We start from the raw sequence: 27,530 nt of genomic DNA, 5'->3' as shown, positions 1-27,530 counted from the left end.
AAATGCCATTGGCCTTCTTGGCAACAACGGCACACTGTTGACACATATCCAGCTTCTCATCCACTGTAACTCCTAGGTCCTTTTCTGCAGAACTGCTGCCTAGCCATTCGGTCCCTAATAATGGATTTTTCGGTTCGGTGCCAGTTCTGAACTAAAACGAGGAAAAATCGGTTTGGGTCAAACCAAATCAGAAATGTTTTAGAATTTTCAGTGAATAAAAAAAAGTCCATTTTGAGTCTGTTCCAGAGCAGGGATTTGAAAGTGGTTCTCTCTCACATCCCAGATGAGCCCCCTAGCCACTGGCCGAATGGTTATTAAGGGATGGGGGAAGGGGGAGGTGACAGCAGCACCATAACTGTCACCTCTTCCTAGGGCCAGTTTGTGAAGGTTGAAAATATTCATGTTAAATTCACTAACGCTTTTGTGTTGACCCAAACTGCATTTTTCATTTTTTATTTGTTGGAAAAATTTCACTCAGCTCTACCGTCTACTCTGACACACAGTGACTACTTCTAGAATGAGAGCATAATTTCTTCTCCATACAGATTCCATCTCTGGTCTCTCTGTTGAGACTGCCAACAAGGATACCAATTAATTTCTATTGTGATGAAGGATATTCTGATGTTAGCATTCATCTACAAGGAACTTGACTGAGAACTTTATCACATTTCACATAGCCAATGACCTATCAATCATCACATGGTAATTTGTTCCATACTAGTGACATGGCAGTAAAAATCTCCACACTCCACCTGACCAATCTCTCAAACCATTCAAGCCTCCTTAATATCATCTCCAACCAAATCTAAATAAAAATAAAACTTCCATGAGATTACTAGATGGATCATTATTATTATTATTTTATTTGATCCCTGGCTGAGAATAGAGATTAAGGGTCAAATTCAGCCCTAGTGAAGGAGCAGGTGCAACTCCTTGTGACTAGTGGAGCTACTCAACACATTTTGTTCCATCAGATAGTTTTGTAAAAATCATTACAAAAAGGAAAGTGAATGTAGTTTCTCTTTTGAACTGGGTCCTTTGTTCAGAGAAGAGATGAATGGAACACTTTATGCAGTACATTAGGTTTCATCGGAACCACTGATAAGACTTTTAATAGAAGTGTTCACACAAACTTTGGAGGACTGCAAATCTCAGTGAGAAATATAGCAGCAGTATGTGAATAGGTCAGACAAAGCTAACATCAAATGGGTCCTTCCCATGCCCACTTTGTCTGCCAAAATATAGAAGCCTGGAAACCTTCCAGCATTGTCAATAAGAATAATCATTTTAAGACTAGATTATTACTTGCACTAGGCAAAGGGACTAAATTCCTTAACTCCCCTAATGGACTACACGGACCTTGGGCCCTGGTGCACAGAAGTAAGAGGAACTATTCACCCACTTCCTCTCTACAAAGAAGAGAAGGAGTTGCAAGAATGGGCAGTGGAACAGGCTGAGTGTTGGTTCCATCCACACTTCTTGATGGACAGTAGCTGAGCCAGTGGTATAGGCCAGCAGTAAAGTATTACCTCCATAAGCAAGGATGAAGCAGAGGAGGCACTGACATTTGTGTGTCTCAATCACTATGTCTCCTAACACTACGCCTAGGTTGGTGTAGTTCACACACCATCCATTCCTCAGGCCTGTGCCTCAAATCACAATCCACCACTCAATATTTCTTTTTCCCAAATATTTTTTAGAAAACAATGTGCTTTTCATAGAGCAATTATTAAGTGATTTCATCATGATTTGGTGTGATCCAACAATGCTTGGTGGATTACTGAAACTGGTTAAAAAGGAAGAGAGAAATATATGTATAAAGATTACAAAAAGCTCGCACTATTTAACATGGAAAGCAGAAGTTTCAGTGGGAACTTTGACTCAGATATTTCAAGGTAATGAAAGCTATTGTGAGCACTAATCCATTCCTCCTTTGTATGCTGTCCCTTAATAAGTAACCTGAGGGTCACTTAACAAACTTAATGGTTAGTAAATGTGAACAAGTCCAAGAAAATAATTCTTTTACACAGCAGGTGGAATTCACTGCTGTAGGAGGTCAGAAAGTCAAACACTGTAGCTGGATTTAGGAAAAAGCTGGATAATTTCATGATTATAATAGCATTTGTAGTTGTGCATTCTGAGATAAAATTATTAAAAGCTCAAGCTTTGGAAGTAAAATGATTGCCACTGGTCAGGAAGAAACCCTCCCCACCATCCAAGGTACAGCACTGCACACTTGGTCAGGTGTGCACTAGGGAGTTTTAAGGCTTTCCTCTGAAGTGAAGTGTTGACCACTGCTAGAAACAAGATGCTGGAATTGATGGAGCAATGATCTGATTGACTATGGCACTTATTAAGAGGTTTCCTTGGACTCTAACATTAAGACACATTGCATGTGTACCAGTTGCCCCAAGGATCCCAAACAGGTATGGACCAAATTCTACTGTGTGTAATGAAAGAAATACAAACTATCAGAAGGTTTCACTCCTCATTGTCCCCCGTTCCTTGTGTGCTAGGCACAGGTGGAAAATGGCATGTCTGCCTATCATGTAACAATCAGCCAGAGAGCTGCTTTGTTATCGTATGAGTGGGTGAATAATTAAGTTTCAAAACATGGCTTTTGTCTGAAATTCAGCCAAAACTAGTTTATATATCCATATGGTCTCATACATGAGAGGTAAATATGTCATAATAAAGTCCCTGCAGATTAATGATTTTGGCATTTGAGAGGCTTCTTGTGTTATCTAAATACATTCAGGAGGAGAGTCTGCATTCTAACTTCTTGAGCTAATTTTGTGCTTTAGAATGTAGACAGTGTAGAAACTTTTCTCCGTTACACATTCACAGAAACGTTATATGTAACGTTACTAGTGCACATGATACACATTTTAAAATTTATTTACTAAAAGCATGAAATTCCATATTTAAAATGTTGTCTGCCTTTCAACAGGAAAAAAAACAATAGGAAACATAGTGATAGATAGTCATTAAAAATGGACTTTATGGTCCTGCAGTGTATACCATTACTGTGCTTTTTATGGTCCTGACTGTCATGCAGTCTGGAGTAGCTCACAGTTGAGAGTGCCTATGTCAGGGAAGACTGTCAGAAAACAGGGCAGACAGCCCAAGCTGGTGGTGTGTTCTGTAATTAAATTTCACCAAACAAGTAACAAATGTGAGCTCCCCAGATCAACTAGTACTCCAGATCCTACACCAAAGACAACGCAGGCAGCCAATTCTATAGTAAACTAATTATAGGTTTATTCGCTAAGGAAAGGAAATGAGAGTTATTGAGAAGTTAAATCAGCTAAAATATATGCACAGGTGATTCACAATTTATAATTCTAAATGGTGGCAGTGATGTAATAAATTTCCAGCTTCCCAAAAGTCTTTCAGGATACCCAGATTGTGTCTCAGGATCTCCGCTTTGCATCTTGGACAGTCCCTTGTAAGTGTCCAAACAGTTTAGAGACAAAGGATCTTTCTTTGAATCCATATTTATAGTTTCTTGACAAAGAAAACAAGCTGACAGCATCTCTACCCCTGTGGGCTTTTCCTTTGATGACAGTGAGGGAGGAATACACTTAAGTCTTTTGTCCTCCAACCAGCATACATATTGGCCACTTGCTTTGAAATTAGCTTGTTCTGTTAAAAGAAAAGGAGTACTTGTGGCACCTTAGAGACTAACCGATTTATTGAGAGACTAACTCTAAGGTGCCACAAGTACTCCTTTTCTTTTTGCGAATACAGACTAACACGGCTGTTACTCTGAAACTTGTTCTGTTAAAGTCCTTAAGTCCTTCATTAGCATTTCACAAGATTTCTTTGATGGGTGATTTACTTACAGGGTTATACACAATGTAAATGTTTGCTACTGCATTATAACAGGTTTCAGAGTAGCAGCCGTGTTAGTCGTGAGCTACAGCTTATGCTCAAATAAATTTGTTAGTCTCTAAGGTGCCACAAGTACTCCTTTTCTTTTTGCATTATAACAGTAACAGATAAGTGAAAACAATACAAGTAACATTCCGCTAGTGTTCATGAAGTTTAAATGTATGAATACACACGTATACACCTATTTTGATGTGTACTAATACACACGTGAATGGGCCTGTGGCCCTGAATTGACCTTGTCTGCTAGTATCACATTGCGTATACTTAGAATGGGAACCCTAACAAATGCTATGGTAAATTTAACTACAGCAAGTGGTAAATATCTTGTTTTTAATGTGGTCCCCTATATACAAACCCTTTTGAGCCCATTCAGGCCCATACATCTGTTGCCTTCTGAGTTGGGCAGCTCCAAAACAGCAAAGGTTTCATATCCATGCTGACTCCATCACTATTCAACATCTATATTAGTGATTTACCCTGATGCCATTTTGTGCAAGTTCATTTATGTTGATGACACTCTTGTAGCGCAAGGCAAAGCCCGCACCACCATCAGCAACACCCTCTCCATTAATCACAAGATAATGGCAGAATACTTCCAATATTGGAAGCTCTGCCCTACTACTTCCAAAATCTTGGTAATATCCTTTCACCTAAACAACAAAGCCTCCAAGGAACTATGCAATGTCACCTTCTGTGGTCAGCTGTCCAAAATGGAGCCCTATCTGTCCAAGGTTACACCCAAGTACTTTGGATAGGGCTCATTTCAGACCAATGCTTGACTTTTAAAACTCACCTGGAAAAGACACTTGGAAAGGTAAAAGCAAGGACTAGTCTGGTCCAAAAACTTATGGGCACAACATGCGGTGTTAATGTGCACACGCACTTCAAACAGTGACTCTGGCATTAATATAGGTGACTGCTTACTACAGTGTACCACTCTGGGTGGGCTGCTCACAGACAAGATCTCTGGACAAGCAGCTTAATGCTATGATGAGAATCACAGCTGGAACATTAACATCAACACCTATCCAATGGTTGCTCCACCAGAGACATACACACACAGCATAAGAATATGATTGAAGAATGGCCAGCTTAAATTTACCAATTCATGAGGACCTCCAGAACCTTCTGAAGACACACCGGAAATCTCACATGCCTTTTTGGGTCCAGTCTAAGGCTCTTAAAGAATCCTCATCCAATCCTGAGGCACACTGCACTGGAAAGAATTCTGGAGCAATGCTAATATCCCAAACACACACTTAATTGCCGACCCCACAAAAGAACTTCCAGGTGTTAAACTACTCTGGAAACAACGGTCCACCTTGAACCGTTTCAGAACATCACATGGCACACGTTTTCATCTCTTACATCTCTGGAAGATGAGAGACAACACACAGTCCAAATGAGGGACCACACTGCAAATCAAAGCCTGCTGGGACTTTTTGCCATTGCCATTTCAGATTTGCATCACTTCCAAAGCCAATTACTGCTCACTAAGCTGGACTTGGTTATTTGAACATTAATAATCACTTCTGTTTCTGTACTTGATATGTAGGAATATCTAGGATGGGAGACGAGGTGTTTTGAGCAAACTTTATGGAAATAAGTTTTCAATTTATTCTCAAGCTCTCAGGGCTATCTTCCCTTGCCCTTGAACACAGAATCAGGATTCATGGAGAGTTGCCACTGACCTAACCCAGGGAGGGTGAGCTCCACCTTCTCTCATCAATATTGGTAGAGTAGCCAGGAGCTTTCCATTGTGTTATCAAGGATCTGGGGCATCCTCAGTCCTAATCTGTATAGGAATGCTTCCTTGATCTCCCCTTAATTACTTCAATAGGTAAAGATTGTGTAAGGAAAACAGGATTTCTCTCGAGAAACTTCAATTTTTCCCTAACTTGTTCCATAAAGTAAAGACTCTGAATATTTTCAGTAGATATAACAGTGATAATATTAGGTTTCAGAGTAGCAGCCGTGTTAGCCTGTATTCGCAAAAAGAAAAGGAGGACTTGTGGCACCTTAGAGACTAACAAACACATTTATTTGAGCATAAGCTTTCATGAGCTACAGCTAAGTCAGCTAAGTTTATGCGCAAATAAATTTGTTAGTCTCTAAGGTGCCACAAGTCCTCCTTTTCTTTTAGTGATAATATTGACACTGCTTTCATTATACTGTGTCACCTCAAAGAATAAATGTGCAAGAACGGCAGAAAATGTAGGATTTTATTCTATTATTCTAATCCTTTAAGAAATAACATAGCATTCAATGGCAAAAAAGCTAAGCTACTTCTGATCCTTGGGTAGGTTTTGTGGAAGTTTTATATATTTCAGGATGGGGGGCAGGAGAAACTATGAAAATCAAAAGAACTAAAGGTGTTTAAAAAGACAAAATTGTTTACAAATTTAGCATGTGGCTGTACAGGGTTTACATATGTATTCCTCAAAGGAACCTACTATTCATGATTGCAGTCCCACTTAAAAGAGAAGGGGCAGCCATTATGCCCGCACAAACCACTAAAGCCCTGGGGATTTATTTCTTTGTTAATTTCAAGCCTCCCCACCTCCCCTGAGTTGAAACAAAGTAATATACTTGAAACAGCAAAGAGATTCTTGCCCTTTTCCTGAAGTTGTCATATTTTTTTAGATATCTTTCTTAGTGATTGAAAACAGCATTTAAAGTCTTTTCTTTGTTTCCCTCACTCTTTCTCAAAGCCCCACTCTAACCAAACCATAGTGGTGTTTGAAACTGATTCAGTGAGCAGTATCTGGAAACTTCAGTTGAGTTGATTGATTGTGTTTAATTGCATTCTGTGTTTCATAAATGCAGTATTGTAAATCTACCAATTGTCAAACAGAACAAGGTGATTAATGGAGCAACAGCCGTCTGTCATTAGCCTTACAAAGAAATCTCAAAAAATATGAAGGTCTTTAACGGTGCATGTTTCTGAACTACTGATATGTTGATATGTTGTGTGCTCTGGTGGCAGATCGGGGAGTGGGAGGAGGAGGAGAAGGGCCCCAGACAGAAAGACAGCAAGTACAGTACAATCAAAAGCAACTAACCACATTGCCTCTTCACTCTTTGTCTATCTGCAACAAGCCAGCCAGAGCACGAGGGAAACCACAGCAGATTTTGCCTTTATGTATACTGCAACATTAAAAATTAAGACAGTTCAGTACATATTCACAATTTGACTTCACACATATGCAGTATATATGACAAATAAAGTTTATTGACTTTTAGAAGGTCCAGGAATTGGATGATTTCACTATGGCTTGATTTGGATCTGAGTGACATCCTTCACATTTAAAGCAAACACTCAAAAGGAGGTTGGATATGATATTCTGGGGTGATTTTAAGACTTATTAGAACTAGTCTAGGCTATAAATGCTGTTTGCTGATCATTAAACCAGCCAAGGATAAACACGGTATCTGGGAACACTGGAGCACAGAGTCAAACAAGAACAAACAAAATGTTGTCAAATGTGAGGGAAAAACCTTTTAATTCCACATGAAAACAATTCTACTTTTTTTTTTCTCCAACCAGCTAAATATATTTCAAAACTTAAAAAAAAATTGTGCAGTATGTCTATTGGGAAGTCATGTCTATTGTATGTCTATCAAGTATTTAGACACATGGTGAGCAATCAGCAGAAGGGAAAGGAGCCAAGTTTAATTTTGCTTTCCTTCTGAAAGCTACTCAGAATGCATTGTTGTGCACTTAAAAAAACTGGAATCTGCTTTATGGGGAAAATCCAGAACTAGAGTAAAGCAGCAGAGCTCCATTCAAGATAATGAAACCATGCTGATTTACACCAGCTAGGACACTAGCCCTAACAAATGTCATAAAATAAGCACCTGAAAATTTTCACTAAAAGTAAAGTCAATTTTTACAAATAAGCAAGCAAGATTTCAATAATTAGCAAACATAAATTTGAAGTCTCCTCCATGTCTATATTTTTAAAATTGAAATAAATTCATTTTTAATTCCTTCCAATATTTAAAAATAAAAAATGAAAGATGGATAATAAGGCTGGCATGAACAATAAAGAGAAAAACCCTTGGAAAAGTTGCCTATAAGCAATTTTCATACTTACCAACACTTTCACAACAGACAATCCAGACATTCATGTTGGCATCTTCACAGGGCTGGTGAGGGGAGAATGAGAACCAACCTTCCATTGAGAGCTCACACCAGTGGTGCAGGTTTTCTCCTCTCACCTCTTTTTTCTAAAGATGTCCATTTTTGTGGTCAAAACGTATTCTTTAAGAGGATGTCCTTGGGTCTCTCTTCTTGCAGAATACCCGGGTGTGATGGATCTTCTTCCTCACTTCTATATTCCTCAGTTTCCTCTTATAGATTCTAGTGCCAAAGCTAATAGCAGTGCTGACTCATCTTCTAGTATAGGGGCTTTGTCATGTGTTCTCTGAAACTATTCTTGTCTTTTTGCCATGTTCCAGTCAAAAGGAACACAGGCAGTATGTGACCATTGAGGCTGTAAGTGTCAACCAGAGTAGGTTGCACTTGGGATGTTTTCCATCTTTGACCGAGTATTTACAGAGCCAAGAGCAATGTGCTGTGAACTTTATCCTATTGCCATTGAGCTCAAGGGTAAAACTCCTTCTAACTTTGGTGGGAGAAGGAGCAGGCTGTATTTTGCTCTTTGTGGATAAATCCATTGTAAAGTACAATACATATTGTACCAAATTCATGTGTGTTGGAACTTCATAGATTAAGTTACACCAGGGAGTCATTACTCATCACAAAGGATGAGTTTCTACCATTAAGACTCATACAACCCATCTACATAGACAACATACATACCACTGAGTGTGACATTTGTTGCACAGTACAAGTGTTATCTGGTAAAACAAATGATAGATGAAAGGATGGGAGAGAGGGTATTCCCAATTCTGTCATTGTGTCACATTTCCTTTTACCTTCAGCATTACTACCACCAGAAACTCACAAATACAGTTCATGACAAAAATAATGGGTAAAAATCTTGGCTTTGTTGAACTCAGTTACCAGGCTCCCATTGACCTCAGTGAGGCCAAGACTCAACTAATGTCACAGAAAGCAGAGAGATGCAATTTATAATCCTGCTAGATAGATCAGAAAAGAAAGGCATCCTTCTTCCATTGCAGTTTGATTCTTTTCCCAGTAAAGATGATCACACGCAAACCTCAAGCATGAATGGTTAGAGCTTTCTTCAGAACCATTGGCACTAACTCGTTTTTCCAGGTCCTCAAATGTTATGAATGTCTTACGGTTTACAAGACAATGTGCCAAATTCAGCTGTGGTGCAAGAAGGTACATTCTTTTCAATGGCGTTGGTCCCACTTATTCCAGGATTGGATTTAACGCAGTATTGTGAACTGCCAAACAATAATTAAGATGTCAGATCCCTTACTGTCTTCAATTCAGCAGTTAGCATTATGTAGTTTTGTTTGTACCACTCTGTGGCAACATAATTTTGGAAGAGAAAGTACTGCATACTGCTAAATAGACCTAAAAAGTTATAGTCATGCCAGGGAAACATGTCTAGACAAAATAGTACACCTTGGCTACCTTCTTCTCTCAAATGTCTTGAAAAACAGTGTCTTTGGCACTTCAGATTTTTCCATAAATTTTCAGTCTCTCTTGGTCAGATGTAATATGCCATGGTCTTCTCCAAATGGCAGGGGCATCGGAAGCGGACTTTGGTCTCCCTTCCTATTCCTCCATCCACTCCCTACTGCTTCAGAACAGCTTCAAGGCACTGCACCACTTTAGAAGCAGCACAGAGTCTCTTCTCCAAAGAAAGCACTAGACCTCTTCCCAGACTTCCTCAGAGTACAGGAGAGCCTGTTCAATAATTACACCCTTTCAGAGGACACAGCATACTCTTTTGACACACTCTGCTGGCTGATGAGAAGGGGGCATGGCCCTGCCTCCTCTCCACTGACTCACATTTGAAGTGTTGTGTCCCAGGAAATGCATAGAGGAATTGCATTTACACCTTCCCTTCACACACAGACCTTCAGGCAGCATCTGTCCTGTGTTCCTTAATGACTGGTGCATTATCACAGATGTCACACATCAGAAATGCGCTTTTTTTTTCTTCTTTTTTTAAAGGAGCTCTGTGAAATATAAAAATTATTGGAGCTGGTCGAATCCCAGAATCTCTATTCTGCAGGAATTTCCAACATTTTGAAATTTGTTTCAATTCCCAATTGGAAATTTTTAAAAAAATTTCCCACACAATGAGATCAAAAAAACAAAAAACACCTTATTGGGCTGAAGCATACAGTTTCAATAAAATCAAAAATTGTTTTGTTTTAATTTTTACTTTTTAAAATGTTACATATAAGTTATAAAATAAAATAAATTTTAAAAGGAAAAGTCATTCTGAAACAAGAATTAAAAACACTCCATTATGATAAGGTTGAGAATCTTCATTTTAAAAAAAAATAATTCTAAACAAAATTTCATCTAAATCAACTGTCCAAAGTTTCAATTTTGACTGTTTTGTTTTTCCAACTGTAAGTGCTGTCAGAAAATTGCCAGCCACCTCTAAACATTAGAAATGAAGCCAAACCCGAATCTTGAACTTGGAACTCCTTAGATGTTTAGGGGGCTGGGAATAAGATGTGGTGGGAAAGAATCAGATTCAAATCCCCCCACATTCAACCATGTCCCTTATGTTCTATGTCAGGTCCAGTGGCCTATTTCCTGGCTCTAGTTCAGATGCATCCAAAACACCCTGAGAACAGCTCACAACATTCTGATATCATCACATTCAAGATCTGATTCAACCTGAACTCCTAACTTGTACAGTTAATCAAGTCTAACTTTTATCCATCAATCACCTGTTTTGCCAATTGCAATAAAAATATGTTCTGGGCGATTTCAATATTTAGATTTCATATTATGTTTGCATTTGTTGTTTTACTTTCTCCATTTCCTTACTAGTAGCACTAGCAGGAAATTAATTTTCAGTTATTCATTTCTGTGATCAGACCTTTTTGTTAAACCTAACATCCTTGTGCATCCTACACATGAATACAAGAAGGAAAAGAGTAGCTTTCCAGACTTCCTCTCCAAAACTGAGGTCATATTATACAAGAACCATGCTAGGAGTTCTATGGAAAACACAGTTAAGCAAGGATTTTGCAACTCTAAAGAAGAGGAAAGAAAGTTTTCTCCACAAACAAAAGCAATTGACTTCTTAACCTGCATTTCATTTCTAGATATGACTATTATGAAAACTCAGAACCAATGCTCTGTATCCATATTTATAGGCGAGGCAGGGTCAACAACAAACCTTCTTAACATGAATTGTTAGTTGTAACTGCATGTGATATTTTTAGGAGAACAAATTTATTTCAGAAGGAATTACATTTTCCATATAAAAATAATTATTCATAGCAATCAGCTCATTAGAGTTATATAATTTCCATTTTATAAGAAGTTTCTTTATATTAAAAAATCTTGGTTACTATTTTCTCTTCTGATACTAGTAACCTAATCAGCTTTACATTTGAGCCTAGATTTTTTTTAAAAAAATTGTCACACATACTTCATAAAACAAAGAAAAAACAAAACAAAAAACAAAACAAAAAACAGAGAAACCAACACCAAGAAAGTTCCTGGAACTTCTCCCCCCGAGATTTGTGTTTCAGTACATTTTTTCAACAGTTTCAAACTGCAATATACAAAATTTTGCAATAAAGCTGTCCATTTGATGAGATGCTTGATATTCACTTGCAATTAGTTGAGCAACTGAAAAACATTTAGCTTTGCAATTCAGTTTCTTCATGACAGGGATTTTTCCTTTCATAGAAAGGGCAATTGTGATCATCTAGTCTAACCTCCTACATAACATAAGCCTTAGAACCTCACCCAGTAGCTTATGCACCAAGCTCATAACTTTTGTTTCAGCTATGGCATATCCTTTAGCAATCTATCCAGTCTTGATTTAAAGACTTCAAGTGATGGCAAATCCACCACATCCCAAAGAAAATCGTTTCAAAGATTAGTGACCCTCATTGTTAAAAAGGTGTGCATTCTGTCTCATCTGAATTTGTCTAGCTTCAGCTTCCAGTCATTTGATCTTGTTATGTCCTTTTCTGTTAAGTTAAAGAACGCTTTACTCTCAGAAATTTCTTCCCTGTGTAGGTAATAGAAGAACACAATCAAGTCATCTCTTAACATTCTCTTGTATAAACTAACTATATTGAGGTTCTACAGCCTCTTCCACTCAGGGGTGAAAGTAAGTTAGAGGACTTACTGGTACGCTGGAGTCCTGAGCACGGGGCGTGGCCTCAACCGGAAGAAGCAGGGCCTTAAATCCCTGGGCCCTTTAAAACTTGATTTAAAGGGCCAGGGCTCCAGCTGCGGTAGTGGCGGTTGGGAGCCCAGGGCCCTTTAAATCACCCCCGAGCTACCAGCTGCAGAGCTCCAGAGCTCGGGGGCGATTTAAAGGGTCCAGGGCTCCAGCTGCCGCTACTGCATCGGAGCCCCGAGCCCTTTAAATCACTGAGGAGCCCTGGGGGCTCCCAGCTGCCACCGCTACCCCAGGGCTCTGGGCTCTGGCAGAGCTTTAAAGGGCCTGGGGCTCCGCTGTGGTAGCAGCTGCTGGAGCCCCGAGCCCTTTAAATCCCCGCCTGAGCCCTGCTGCCCGAGCCCTGGGGTAGCGGTGGCCGGGCTCCATCGGGGATTTAAAGGGCTCCGGGGCTCCAGCCGCCGCTACTGAACCGGCCCTTTAAATGCCCGCCGGACCCCCACCACTGCTACCCCAGGGCTTGGGCAGCACGGCTCCGGCGGGGATTTAAAGAGCCAGGTCAGTAGCGGTGGCTGCAGCTCCGGGGCTCTTTAAATTCCCGCCAGAGCCCCCCCACCCCTACCCCAGAGCTCGGGCAGCAGGGCTCAGGCGCGGATTTAAACGGCTTGGGGCTCCAGCCGCCGCTACCGCCCCGGCCTTTAAATCCCCTCCGGACCCCCGCCGCCGCTACCCCAGGACTTCGGCAGGAGGGCTCAAGCGGGATTTAAAGGGCCCAGGGAGGGTAGCGGAGGCTGGAGCTCCGGGGCCCTTTAAATCCCCAACAGAGCCCCGCCACTGCCGCTACCCCAGGGCTTGGGCAGCAGGGCTCTGGCGGGGATTTAAAGGGCCGGGGCAGTAGCGGTGGCTGCAGCTCCAGGGCTCTTTAAATCCCCGCCAGAGCCCTCCCACCCCTACCCCAGGCTCGGGCAGCAGGGCTCTGGTGGGGATTTAAAGGGCCCCGGGGCAGTAGCGGCGGCTGGAGCTCCGGGGCCCTTTAAATCCCTGCCAGAGCCGCTACGCCGGGGCTTGGGCAGCAGGGCTAAGGCCGGAATTTAAAGGGCCCCCTGGCGGGGGGTAGCAGCAGCTGGAGCTCCGGGGCCCTTTAAATCCCCGCCAGAGCCCCGCTGCCGCTACCCCAGGGCTCGGCAGCAGGGCTCAGGCGGGGATTTAAAGGGCCCCAGGGCAGTAGCAGCGGCTGGAGCTCCGGGGCCCTTTAAATCCCCGCCGCAGCCCCACCGCCGCTACCCCAGGGCTTTAAATTGCCCTCTCGGAAAGCCAGTCCTGGTACGGCGCACCGGCTCTTACCGGTACGCTGTACCGGGCCGTACCGGCTTACTTTCACCCCTGCTTCCACTATAGACCATGTTCTCCAGTACTTTAATCATTCCTGTGGCTCCTTTCTGAAATATTTCCTATTTTTTCAAATCTCTTTCTGAAGTATGGATGCTAGAACCCATAAGATCTCCAGAACAATTGCTCATATTATTTTAAAGAACAAGACGACAAACTTTTCCCCATCTTTGACCTTCATTCATAATCTTGAGTATTCAGTGTCACAAATTAGATTTTGACCAGTATGAAGTGTAACATCCTAACAAAGGACGTGAGGTAAAAACAAGACAAGAGGTAAATATGAAAACAAGTGAAGGAAACCTCCTTATAGACTGCAACTATCCCATCTTGTGCCATAATCCTGTCTTCTCACATGCTAAGCAGGGTTCGGCTAAATCAATATTTGGATGGGAGACAACCCAAAAACAATTAGGTGCTACAGCAAGTGGTGATGGATATTCAGTACATGCAACTTCTTGAGTCACGCTCTAGTCTATTGTGAGGGCACATTGTAGTGGTGGTGGACCCATGTTTCAGGTGAGATGTAAAACCAAATTTCTGACCTGCTCATGAAAGAGCCGTGGCAATTTTTTCAAGATTAAAAGGTGCTTGCCCTTGTGTCCTGACCAAATTCTAACTTGAATATTTATATTCTACCTGCCTAAACTGCCCCCACAATTCCAACTAGATATGCTATTCTTCACCTCTTGTGTAGGAGTTGCACATTGTTTCTGTGCTGCTGCATTCTGCTTCAGAAATGACTGCCTCCAAGGGCAGTACTTACCTCCAAGAGATGGAAAAAAAATAGGGTAGCACAAAGGAATTAAATAGAACTCATGCCATGAAATTAGGTAAAGGGGAAAAGTATTCTGTAAATTGGTAAAAGTCCCAACAGTGAGATTTATGAAACTGTAGAAAATTTTGCACAGTAAGAGGTGAAAGCCTAAATCCTTGGGACATTTAAAGCAAGAATGAACAAAGCAGCAGCAAATATGCCATAGGGAACAATCCTGTACTGACAGGCACTAGTTTAGATGACCTAATAGATCTAATAGACCTAATAGAGACAGACCAGTCCTCGCTTACAGACAGCCCCCCAACCTGAAGCAAATACTCACCAGCGGCCACACACCAAAACCTATCCTTGCAGCAAAGCCCAATGCCAACTCTGTCCACATGTTTATTCAAGTGACACCATCATAGGACCTAACCACATTAGCCACGCCACCAGGAGCTCGTTCACCTGCACATCTACCAATGTGATATATGCCATCATGTGCCAGCAATGCCCCTCTGCCATGTACATTGGCCAAACCGGATAGTCTCTACGCAAAAGAATATATGGACACAAATCTGACATCAGGAATCATAACATTCAAAAACCAGTCGGAGAACACTTCAACCTCTCTGGTCACTCAGTAACAGACTTAAAGGTGGCAATTTTGCAACAGAAAAGCTTCAGAAACAGACTCCAACAAGAAACTGCTGAACTGGAATTAATTTGCAAACTAGATACCATTAACTTGAGCTTGAATAGAGACTGGGAGTGGCTGGGTCATTACACAAATTGAATCTATTTCCCCATGTTAAGTATCCTCACACCGTCTTGTCAACTGTCTGAAATGGGCCATTTGATTATCACTACAAAAGTTTTTTTTTTCTCCTGCTGATAATAGCTCATCTTAATTAATTAGCCTCTTAGAGTTGGTATGGCAACTTCCACCTTTTCATGTTCTTTGTATGTATATATATCTTCTTACTATATGTTCCATTCTGTGCATCTGATGAAGTGGGCTGTAGCCCATGAAAGCTTATGCTCAAATAAATTTGTTAGTCTCTAAGGTGCCAAAAGTACTCCTGTTCTTTTTTAAAAAAAAAAATAGATTCTTCTCATAGCCCCAAAGAAGAGCCTCTTTAAAACAGAACTGCCACAACTGGATATTTACTGGACATTTTATGAATTCTTTGGGACCGGAGCAAGCATAGCAGTGGATGGCAATGGATGCCTCCTGGATCTAAATAGCTCTTTAGAACACTGAACATCTATTGGTTATACCTAGTACCTAGCACAATAAGATTGAGGCATCTAGGTACTAGTGCAATACTAAACAAATGTAAGGAACCTGAAATAAAGTTTGAAGGTTTATACATACATACACCACAAAACAAGTTAATGTTTAAGAGGCTATGAAAAAACAGCATCTATGGCAAACTCCCCATCCTAGCGCACAAAAACCTTTCTTATTAAATTGAAGCATCAGAACTGGTTTAGCTCTTATGCTTTGTATATGAATCTAGGGTTGATAGGTAACATTTAAAAGTCTAACTAATAAAGGGGGGGGGGAATCATTTGCCATGGAAATAATTCAAAATTCTAATTTAGACAGACCTTCTTTCCATATGCTACATTTGTTAGAAAGAAGCTCTGATTATTCCTAAAATTTTGCATAAGATATCAAAGCAGAAATGTAGGGCAAAAATGAAAGATTTATGGCAATTTCTTTCCTTTTGCAACAACCTTTGACACAAAGGATAGTACCATTCAAATATTAATATAAATGCCTACTAGCAATGGATACAAACTGGCTGGAGCAAACAGAGAAAGATATTTTGAGAAACCAAAATTTTTCTTGGCATCAATTTGTTATCTGGGCAAATCACACAAAACATTTTCAGCTCAAACTAATATTCTGCAAACACCAAAACTTATATATATTTTACTCAGGTGAGTAAAGTGACTCATGCTTACATGTGTGAAAGATGGTGTACAAACCCCTGTACTAAAAGAATGTTTTGCAAGTATGTGATCTAATGTAAAGCCAATAAGAAGAATTACTTGATAAGCCCCATCATTTTAAGTACAGGAAACCATTTTGTAAGACACACAGGATTAAAAAAATAAGCTGCATGACATTTATTTTGTAATGTTAACATTAGTATCTGTAGAAACATTTTATTGTCAGTACAAAAGTTAACAGATGTTAATACTTTTTTCCCAAATTTTTAATAAGTAAATCAGTGTAATTCGCATTTGTATTGCATGGCTATATCAGAGTGAATGGGTGTTTTGAAAGTAAAAACACAATATTTAAAAAAAAAAATACAAATGAAAGAAATGCAGTAATATTTTGTCTGACCCCAGCGAACTATGCCTGATATCAAGGAATAGTTTGGAAAAATACACTGGAGCCAGTATGAACTAATCCCTTAAAAAGATGGTAGTATTCCTATGGCAAATTGTCATGATAAATTGTTTCTCTCTTTTTAACTTATGTTACAATATAGGAACAGCTGAAAGGCTACTATCGGGCCAGAAGATCTGGAACCCATTATCAAGTCAACGAAGACAATACTAGTTAATTTGATGCATGAGCAAAGCAGAGTGGAAGCTCAGCTCTTTTTAGAGCAGTACATTCTGCTATGGTTATAGAGAAGTTAATATCTTTCCTTACTTTAGGAACCCATTAAAGACTCTCCTTTTTTTCCCCTCCATAGAATGATTGTGTTATTTGGGCCTTAGAAAATATTGTTCAAGTGTCACATATGCTTTAGTGATAGTTACAAAACCAGACACATAGAAAACAGAATACCTTCTTATTAAAGGATTTTTTTAAAATATGGGAATTTTGATATTGATAAGAACAATCATCTGGCACTGAAGTTTAAAACACAAATAAATCAAAAGCATAATTCTCCCCAAATTAGTTATATACTGTAAATATTTCTTTTTTTAAAGATCTGACAACTACGAAAGTCTGAGCAATATATCTACTAGATCTCTGGGCTGCCTGCTTAGAAATGCCATTTAAATTACAAAAAACAACCCTATAAACGATTAATTGTTTTGTACATTACCAATTAGTTAATAAATTAATGATATACCATTTTCCCTGAAAGCAAAGTATTTTCCACCTTTGAATGGTGAAAATTAAGAAATTCTGTGTAAGAACAGCATTTAGCAAATAGCTGTTAAAAAAAAGAACTAATTTGCTAGGTGGATTGGAACATCCATTTTTAAATCAATACAAAAAATAATTCATTGTAAATATATAATATATATTTATACATATTTTGAATATATTTACATACATCCAGCACCTATATACTGCATTTGTGCTCTGTAAGTGTGTGCCAACATATATTTTCTCCAAATATTACAAAATAAACAAAAAAGGCAGACCCAGAGTTTGCCTTAAGTCCAACTGGTCCATGGTACAAACAAAGTCCATTGCAGCTTGCAGTGAGCCAGAAAATTGACATGGTGAGGTACATCCATACATGGCCCATAAACATTCTCCTTCTTTTGGAATTGCTTAAGAGTTCCAAACTATATAATTCTTTACACATGTTCTGACCATCTTCCTCCAAGATATTTTTTCTTCTTCTTATATTTCATATGTACAAACAGAAACATTAGGGTCCTGGAGAAAAGAGCTCTTTACTTGTGGTAGGTAGGTTGGCATTCTTGTTTCTTTATTCCTCTGAGGAATAAGAATGCTTTCCTTTCATGTTTTAACACTACCATTTATGTGCTGGTACTTGGGAAGACAGGGTTCATAAGGCATTGGATCAGGAGAAAAAACAGAGTCATCACCTGAAGAACACGAACTCCTAGTGTCGGGATAACTGGGTGAATACTGTTCAAGAGGTCCACTGAGGTCCAGATATTCCTGTAATGGAAGAGAGAAATAATTTTATTTATATAAATGACAAAAGCACATTGCCACATGATTTGGCTTTGTCATGCAGTATGTATATTTCACAGACAAAAAATGTTCAGGCAATTCTATACTAAGAAAGATCAGCTACATTCAAAATGGACTGTCGCCTATATATCAGAGAGAGAAAGTGAGAGAGAAAGAAAGAAAGAGTCAGTCTAAGGCAGACGTGTCATTTCCAACAACATGAGCATTAACCGCATCAGTGGAAATAAACACACTCACCACATCAAAAGAGGACTTTTTGCTTATAATGATAAAAATGAAATTTTCATCCTAAATAGAACCATTTTTCTCTAGCATATGGTAATGATTTGGAGAAAAAGATACTTCCATTTTTATATTCCTTTGGTCAGTTTGACTATCTGGTTTTAAATTTAGATTTAGACATGTACTACACTTGCATGCTTATGAGAACTGAAATGAAAAATAACAAAACCATATTCATTGGATTTGGGTTCTCTACGCTAAATATTCTGCGACTTTCTTTCTTTGTTGTTGCCCCCTAGAGCCGTGGTTCTGTGTACCGTTGGGGGTATGCAGAGGTCTTCCAGGGGTACATCAACTCATCTAGATATTTGCCTAGTTTTACAACAGGCTACATAAAAAGCACGAGTGAAGTCAGTACAAACTAAAATTTCATACGGAAAAAACAAGAAAGCCAGCAATTTTTCAGTAACAGTGTGCTGTGACATTTTTGTATTTTTATGTCTGATTTTGTAAGCAAGTAGTTTTTAAGTGAGGTGAAACTTGGGGGTACGCAAGACAAATCAGACTCCTGAAAGGGGTACAGTAGTCTGGAAAGATTCACAACTACTGTCCTAGAGTAGCCATGACCAGAACAGTATAACAAAAAGGAAATAATTTCAGTTTAATCCAAGGTTCGAGTTAAGCAACTTTTGCTAGAAACGGCAATTTTGGCAGGAGAATAAAGTTATTTTTTCCCTTGAAATGTTCCTTCTCTTTCAACTTCTGAAGGGCAGCTGTATTCATTTAATGCTATCTCCTCATTTGCTAAACCACAAGTTATGATCATGCTGACGAGACAAATCTTATCAGTCAGTATTTTATATTTCATTTAATTATTTGAGTTAAATGATTCTTCAAAATCATATCTTAAAGTGTCAGGACTTTATGGTCATAGCTTTAAAATGAGGGCAATAACGGAGGTTTTAAAACAAACACCCACATAGCAGGCAACAAAATGGTTCCTAGACTGCAGTTTTGATCTAACATAACTTCATATTTCACAAGCAATTTTTTTAAAGCTGGCCTTTGTAACTGTTTGAAGACAGGATACACATGTAGGTTAGGGAAACAGCTCCAGGGCACCAGAATGGTCTGGAAATTTCTGACACAAATGGAAGCAGGAAGTACCAGAATATGAGAGAGGGAGAGAGAGCATTCTCATGAGATTTCTAACCCAGTTTCGTAGATCCAAGAGTTTCACATAATTCAGTTAATCATCTGGGCTGAGATCTTCACCCCCACTCCAGCCCCTTTATATCACATAGAAGAGCCAAAGTGATGTAATGGGGCCTAAAAGCCTCATATCAAGCTTGAGGCAGATTACTGGAGCTGGCCTTTTGGAATACCGTGATAAGATTGCTCCCAAAGACCCCTTGGCAAGCCCCAGTGCAGGTGGTGTGCGGGGGAGGGAGGGAAGAGGGACATGGCCACAGCATTGTGGAGATTATGGGCAACACGGCTGCCCATAGGTTAGCTAGGCAGTTTGCAGTAACAAATAGGCCGCTGTAAGCTCCGGGCCCCTAGAGCAGCATAGAATCAGGAGTGTGCAAAGACGGTTTTAAGCCCTCTCTCTTCCTCTTAGGGATGCAGCATTTATCCAAACCAAAGCACCAAACTTTTGGTAGCTGTGAGTTAGTGGTAAGAGAACTGAAATGATCCCTATCTATATATCTTAATGCATTGCTTGCTACAACTAATAGATTTTCAGACCTCTGAAAATAAGGTTTTAAGAATAAAATAGCATCATGTATATTTCCAACTGGAATGGTACTAGATGTTGCCCTTGTAGAATTGCATGGTTTCTCCATATTCCCCTCTGGGTTCTTGTACCCCCAGCAGAGCTATTTCAATGAAGCAAATTAACGCCTAGACAGATCAACTGAAATCTGCCATTTACTTTGGCTGCTTATTCTGACTTAATTACTGTAAGTGAGAATCAAACTAAGTTGACAAATTCAGAATATAAAACTCTAGGTCTGTCCCTCACACCAAACTGTAGTGTTGAAATATAAATCCTCCCCCTCCCCCCCACATACACACATTTTTCCTGGATGATATGCTGAAACTATTATGAGATATGCAGAGGGACAAGGGAAAACGCTTTATTGTGTGTGTGCGCGTGTGTGCGCGCATGCGTGTGTTTGTTTTGTTACATAAATCAAAACCTCTAGAAGAAAAAACATTAAGCCATATAGTTTATCTATGTGAGATCCCAGTGGAAAACTGATAAATAGAATTATAATAGAAATAGAGCAGTTTCATATTTTAATAAATTACATTTATCTTGTAAACTTTATGTTCTGATCTGCTGGTTAAGAAGTGAATATACTTTACTTACCTCATTAGTTGTGAGAGTGAGAATTCGATCCAAGTCTTCTACCAACTGCTTAAAAGTTGGTCTCTGCGAAGGCACTGCATGCCAGCAATCTCTCATCATCATATAGCTGTATAAATATGCATTTCATTGGGTTAATAAACCATATTTATCCTTGTTGCCTGTCCATTTAATTCACAATTATTATTATTTGTATTACTGCGGCGCCTAGGAGCCCATGGACCCTAATGTGGTCACTGTACAATACTTCACTTCTGTTAAATTAGGGCTTAGCAATGAGCTTGCATTTCTAGTTTTATACCACTGCAAATAACTGTGAAAACCCAGCATCTAGATCACAGCATTTAGGCCCAGATTCAGGGAAGCACTTAAGTTCCATCAGTTTCAATGGAACTAAATCACATGCTTAAAGTTGAGCGCATGGTTAAATACTATGCTGAATTAGGGAATTTAGCCTCTGTGAATTGTAATTATTGCTCTCCTCTACTAGAAGTATAATTTAATGCAGTGGTCCCCCAACTTTTTACCTTGCACCCCCCCCCACTTACCCCATCCATGCCCCCCCTCCCGAGCTGGGGCCAGGAGTGGGGCCATGGTTCTGGGGGTGGGGGAGACTCGGACACGGTAAGGGGGCTAGGAGCGGAGTTCCAGGCACAGGGTCAGCAGCTGGGGCCAGCAGGCGGGGCCCTGGGCCAGCAGCCAGTGCCAGGAGCGGAGCCAGGTGGTGCTTCCCCTCCTGTGGGGGTTGGCCTGGTCCCCAGCCACTCCCCCCGCATGTTCCTCCATGTCCCCCTGGGGGGACGCCCCACAGTTTGAGGACCTCTGATTTAATGCCTTTTATGTCCTAACTTTGGGCATTACCCGGGGTATAGCTTGGAGGTCAAATCAACTGGTTTCAACAAAACGGCATGCAAGCAGAGCATGACATTTGCCATGACAAGTATGGATTTTGGCTATAAGCATGACAATTCATTTGACATATACGGCCCCACTTTCACAGGTGAGGAGCACCCACATCGCCAGTTGAAGCCAATGAAATTGCAGGTGCTCAGCCCTTCTGAAAATCTGGTCTATTTCATATCCAGACTGGACCAATCATGTTAAATTATTATAGAACTTTATACTTTACAAACGGCTCTGCACTTTGTACTGCACCCTAACAGATATAGGACATTTGTACAGCATTCTGCAGATACTCAAAAACACAACCAGAACTAGTTAATTTTATGCTTGGCTTTGCCTATGACTCAGGAGCTAAAGTGCTATGTGCAGGGATGTACCATTAACTTGCATTCTGATATCCTTCAGAATTTCAGAATATTTTGAGGGGCCACGGGGTGACCTTGGGTCTGTGCTGTGCACTCCCACAAGCCTCTGGCTTCCTAGGAGGCCAAAGGGTAGGTGTACCTCCTAGTGGCCCACTGAGCTCTTGACAACAGGAAAAGTGGCTTGTAGCGTTCTATCCTGCTGGGTGATTAATAAGTGGTACAAACAGACTCTTGCACCTCCTCCTCTTTGGCGGGAGGAATGATGGATACTATAAAGGACCTTGAGGGTGGAGAGAACAAAACAGGGGGAAATGTGTAGCAAAGACAGTCAGGGGTCATATTCATACCTGTTACCAAATGCAGATAATGGTTTGCCAATAGATTTTAATACGCTAGGACTGAGTGTAATAACAAATACACCAAAGATTGACTTGTTGAGATCTTTTTTTTAATTGTTTTTCAACAGTACCAAAGTTAAGTGAGTAAATGTCTATCCTGTATCACACATTTCCTGGAAACATGTTTCAACCATTTCTTTTTTATACGCAATGCTCCCGTTTATAGAGTCAAGCAGCTTAGAAAATGTTGGATTCTGCATGGGATTCAAATCAGTATTAGCTGTGTGACCATGCTAGTGTTGTATTACTTCAGTAAATAATGGTCCTTACAGTTCATTGGTGCAGTTGGCAGGCTTATCCATTCTGTGCCCTTCTTTAAGCAGCTTAAAAAGTTCCTCCACTGGAATTCCTGGATAGGGTGATCCTCCCAAAGTGAAGATCTCCCACATCAACACACCAAATGACCAACTACAGAATAAAAGGGAACAGTGCATAATTAAATTAATCTTACCTATAAAAGCAAAGGCATATCCCTGAAAGAGACAGAGAACAGTGATTCCTTGTTATTTTCTGCAGCAGTTCTGTGTTTAAGGGTCAGATTCTACCAGCCTTATTACGTAGAATCTGACTCCTTGAATACTTCCCATTTCACTGAGATGATTAATCAAATAAGGAACTACTCAGTTTGAGAAACAATGGCAGAATCTGGTCCTAAATTTGGCCACAATTCAGCAGTCCATCCTTATTCAGAAAAATAGCTAAGCATGAAATTAACTTTATGCATTTGCCACTTTATGCATCTGCTGATTTCAGTGGGACGTAAGCACATGTTTAGAGTTAATCGTGTGCATAAGGACTTTGCTGAATAAGGATTGTCTTAAGCACATTCTTAAATGTTTCCCTGAATTGAGGCCTCCGTTCGATGTTCTCCAAACTCCCAAGTTGTCAGTTTCCAGGGCTATTGTAAATAAAACTGAAATTGTAATTAACAGTATAATTATTTATAGAATACATATATGGTAGAGCGGGCTGGAAATGTTATGATAGAACATTTCTCTTTCAGAAAATGCCAATTCATTAAAAACAAAATGTTCCACAGGAATGTGTCACTTTTGGCCAATCTTTGTAGGAAACCAGGCAGGAAACCCCGAGGAGCTATGGAGCTGGGCTTTTAGGGTCCCAGAACCTTGGCAAACTTGAAGACTACTAAAAATATAGACAGATAAATATATTTGTCAAGGCAAGGACTATATGTAGACATATGGCAACTTTTATTGCAAGTTTGCTCAAAAAAGGTGCTAAAATTTAATTCTATTTTAAATATAAACTCTCTCTCAAACAAATTAAATCAGCTACCACTAACTTGTGTTAACGGCGTTGTCTACAAATAATGAAAACACTGCATGAAAACCAAATGTACATCATACATTATTAACATTTTTTAAAAGACTACACATTGACTAGGATATTCAAAATTGACTAGTGATTTTGGGAGCCCAGCCTGACACCCCTTAAAGGTGGCCCGATTTTCACAGGGTGGGTGCTCAGCACTTTCTGCGGATCAGATGCCGCAAAAGTTAAAGCACCCAAAAATCACCAGCTATGTTTGCAAATCTTGGTCTTAATCCTTCAGTTCCTCATATGGTGCATACGGTTGTTACACTTCTGTGTAAATGTAAGTAGAGGTTATACACAGATGCAAGTGCTCTGATTAGTGCAGGATCAAACTCCTCCCGTCCTGTCTTTTTCTTTTTTTTTTTTTTTAAACTTTGTGTTTATACGTTCAATTTCTCATGTCTGTGCTGTGCAGCATCAAGCCCTTTGGGGTTAATAGCTCTTCATATAAAAATAAAGAAATGTGCAATTTCCATCAGCACTGTATAAAGACTATGCAACAAAAGCAATGTTTAAATTGTTATGAGTAGTGTCAATTAGCGCTGTGATTCTGAGACCCAAAGTGAGAGAAAAAGAGAGTTCTTCTGCTTAAATCAAACCAAAGTATAGGAAACAAAGACACTGGAAAACAGTAAATATTTACACCATAAAAGAGTTTATTTTGTTTCAAATTGTAATCCCAGAATTATTAGGAGTGCTAAGATTATCCTAGAAAACTTTCCTAGAAAGTAGAGCAAACCCCATAAGGTTATGTCAGCTAGATACAGTGGGGAAACTTAAAAAGTTTGTTCCAGTTTTAGAGGTATTATTGATTACAATTATTCCCCCTACTTAAAATAGGGAATGCTTCTGGAAGCAGTAATAACTCTAAAAGCAGAATGAACTTTTCAAGTAAGCCCACTGTATGTTTTACCTAAATCAAAACCATTTTTAGCACAAATTTCAACAAGTGAAAATTTCAGGATTATTTCCTTTTAAAAAAAAAAATAGAAGGAAGTTCAGAATATTCCCAAAGCCAAGCAAATTAGATACATGCTTTGTAGCTGCACATCCGTAAATAAGTTCAAGGGGGGAAAACTTCCGCACTGACAGAAGGAGGTTAGCATTCTCCACCTTTCATGTGCTTTGAAGCCAGGCAGATTAGTAACAGAGCATTGGTTAGCAGTCTACCATAAAATCCTCACTTTCTAAGGGAGATGCCTGCTCCTTCTATTAATGTGTGAAGCAGAGAAAGCATGCAGTTAAGATTTAAGGAAAACAGAAAAAGATATAAAGATTCCCAAAACTGTAACTAAAATAAAATACAATAAAATAAAATAAAAGGCTAAAGAAAATAAAGTTACTTACACATCACTTTGATGTGTGTACACTCTGTCAAACAGGGCTTCTGGAGCCATCCACTTTACCGGCAGCCGGCCCTGGAAACATGAGGGGGAGGTGGGTGAGAAATAAGTAACACTGAATTAAAATTGTAGTTATTCACAAGGCAAATTCAGCAATAGGATTTCTAAAATATTCGATACTGTAATATAAAAAAGCAAGGATTAATGACATGGTGTTCTCAGAGATAACAAAGACTGATATTCTCCAGACCCCGGGCTCAAATAAATAGATGTAAACTTTTCAGACAAAATTAGCTAAGACAAAATGATCTAAGGATCCACAGAAAGAACCCTTGCATGCCACGTATCCCCCACATTGCCTATCAGTGGGAGGAAGAGATGGAGAGAGTCAGTAGCCTCATATGGGAGGGCCTGACGCCTCGGACACTCTGCAAACAGATGAATTTCAGCAACTCTTTAACCAGTAGACCAGCACAGAGGGACTAGTTGGCAGGTGAGGTTAGGGCTACTGGATTCACATTTATCCTGCTCCAGTGGCCCAAACCCAAGCATGGTGGGCACAGGAGAGCTGCAGAGGACTAGAGACTGGAGGGATAGCTCAGTGGTTTGAGCATTGGCCTGCTAAACCCAGGCTTGTGAGTTCAATCCTTGAGGGGGCCATTTACGGATCGGGGCAAAAATTGGGGATTGGTCCTGCTTTGAATAGGGGGTTGGACTAGATGACCTCGTGAGGTCCCTTCCAACCCTGATATTCTATGACTCTATGACATTTCCAATGACGAGTCTGCAGAGGGGCTATGTCTTGCCCCAAGATTGACGGTGGATTCTATTCCCTCCATGACAAAGACCATGGAGTTGCCCACACAAAGCCCAGTTTCACCCTTAAAAGTGCAATGGATGGTAGCTTAGAAACTTATTTTTATGAATTAACCATTTAATGTAATATATTATATTAATATTTTGAACTAATATAGCAACTTGAATCAGTGGATCTCAAAGCACTTTGCATAGCTTCCATTGACTTCAAATGGAATTGGGGTTGCTCAGGGCCTCTGAAAACTAGGCGAAAGGTATCTCAAATTAGGTATCCCAAATCAGTGACCACTTTTTTGACCTAACTGCCTTGCTCAAGATCATATCGCAGATCTGTAGTAGAGTGGTCAATGAAACCCATTCTCCTGACTCCAATCCCACTTACCACCACAGTAAAGTGTTTACAAACCTGAATACAATGCAAGTATAACCAGAAATATCTACAATAATGTACATTATTTGGGTACCATAAAAGGAAACATTTTACTGTTTACTAAATGTTTTCAGAGACCCTGGGATCTGATCTAAAGCCCATTGAGGACAATGGGAATCTTTCCATTGATTCCGTGGACTTTGGATCAGGCCCTATGAAAAGCAATACTGAATGTTATCATTCATAATTAATCATGTAATATATATTCTCTCAGGTTGTGTAAACAGATAACATTCATCGCTTAGTAAAAGTGATTAGAGATGCTTATGCCTTTGATTACTATTTTATTTTCAGTGATTAAAAGTTAGGCTGGTGTACAAGAAGTCCATTAGTATTATAATCACACTACTTTAAATGACCCACTGAAAGAAATACTGGTTCCAGAGATAAGACTGCAATCCACTTACATTAGTAGTCTTTTTATAATAATCTATATTATTGATGTCTCTGGCCAAACCAAAGTCTGCTATTTTCATCACATTATTTTCAGTTACCAAAACATTTCTTGCTGCTAAATCTCGATGAATGCACTGAAAAAGAAAAAAAGAAAAATAATTGCTGAATGTGTGAGACATATTAAAATGAAATCATGTGCACAGAGTCATGAACCTGCTGGAACAAGGCCTCCATTAACATTTCTGCTGCTAAATACATTCTCTAGTTAACACAAAAGGGGTCAGACTAAAACTGAAGCGAATTAGTTTAAAGCATCAGACAAATATTCCCAGAAAGATTTGTGCAGCATTTGCCAATCTCTACCTACTTTCTGTGAAGCCAAGTACTCCATGCCCCTTGCCAGTTGGTATGTGCATGATACTAAGTCTTTGAATGTCATCTGCTCTTCTGGTACCCTGTTGATATCAAATGAATATTCCATTCCAGGGGGTCGCCGTGCTCGCAGATACTCCCGCAGATTCCCTTTAGAAGCATATTCAACTATCACATACAACGGACCTTTAGATAAACAGAATAGACAGCATGAGAGTTGAAACAGGGACAAAGGGTAAAATGATTTTTAACAGAAACTTATATAGTGCTTTCCATCTTCAAAGCACTGTACACACATACATTCACTAACTAAGCTTCACGAAATTGGCAAGTACCAT

General features: G+C 39.7%; 1 protein-coding gene across 8 annotated transcripts in view; it reads right to left on the bottom strand.

Moving 5' to 3' along the window:
* Positions 1-16,422: 16,422 nt before the first annotated feature.
* The window catches only part of FGFR2 (fibroblast growth factor receptor 2), a 170,126-nt gene continuing 159,018 nt past the window's right edge, over positions 16,423-27,530 (bottom strand). For all 8 annotated transcript variants that reach the window (XM_037903929.2, XM_043551937.1, XM_037903927.2 and 5 more), the window contains 6 exons: positions 27,188-27,378; positions 26,832-26,954; positions 25,183-25,253; positions 22,771-22,908; positions 20,838-20,943; positions 16,423-18,202 (listed from right to left, as the gene is read on the bottom strand). In XM_037903929.2, coding sequence (XP_037759857.1) covers positions 18,038-18,202; positions 20,838-20,943; positions 22,771-22,908; positions 25,183-25,253; positions 26,832-26,954; positions 27,188-27,378 — 794 coding nt within the window. In that variant the 3' untranslated portion in view covers positions 16,423-18,037. The remainder of the gene's footprint in view (positions 18,203-20,837; positions 20,944-22,770; positions 22,909-25,182; positions 25,254-26,831; positions 26,955-27,187; positions 27,379-27,530) is intronic.

The sequence above is a fragment of the Chelonia mydas genome, chromosome 7, assembly GCF_015237465.2.
Source record: "Chelonia mydas isolate rCheMyd1 chromosome 7, rCheMyd1.pri.v2, whole genome shotgun sequence".
NCBI classification, from domain to species: Eukaryota; Metazoa; Chordata; order Testudines; family Cheloniidae; genus Chelonia; species Chelonia mydas.
The sequence above is the reverse complement of the archived record's forward strand: the minus strand, read 5'-3'. Positions and strand labels throughout refer to the sequence as shown.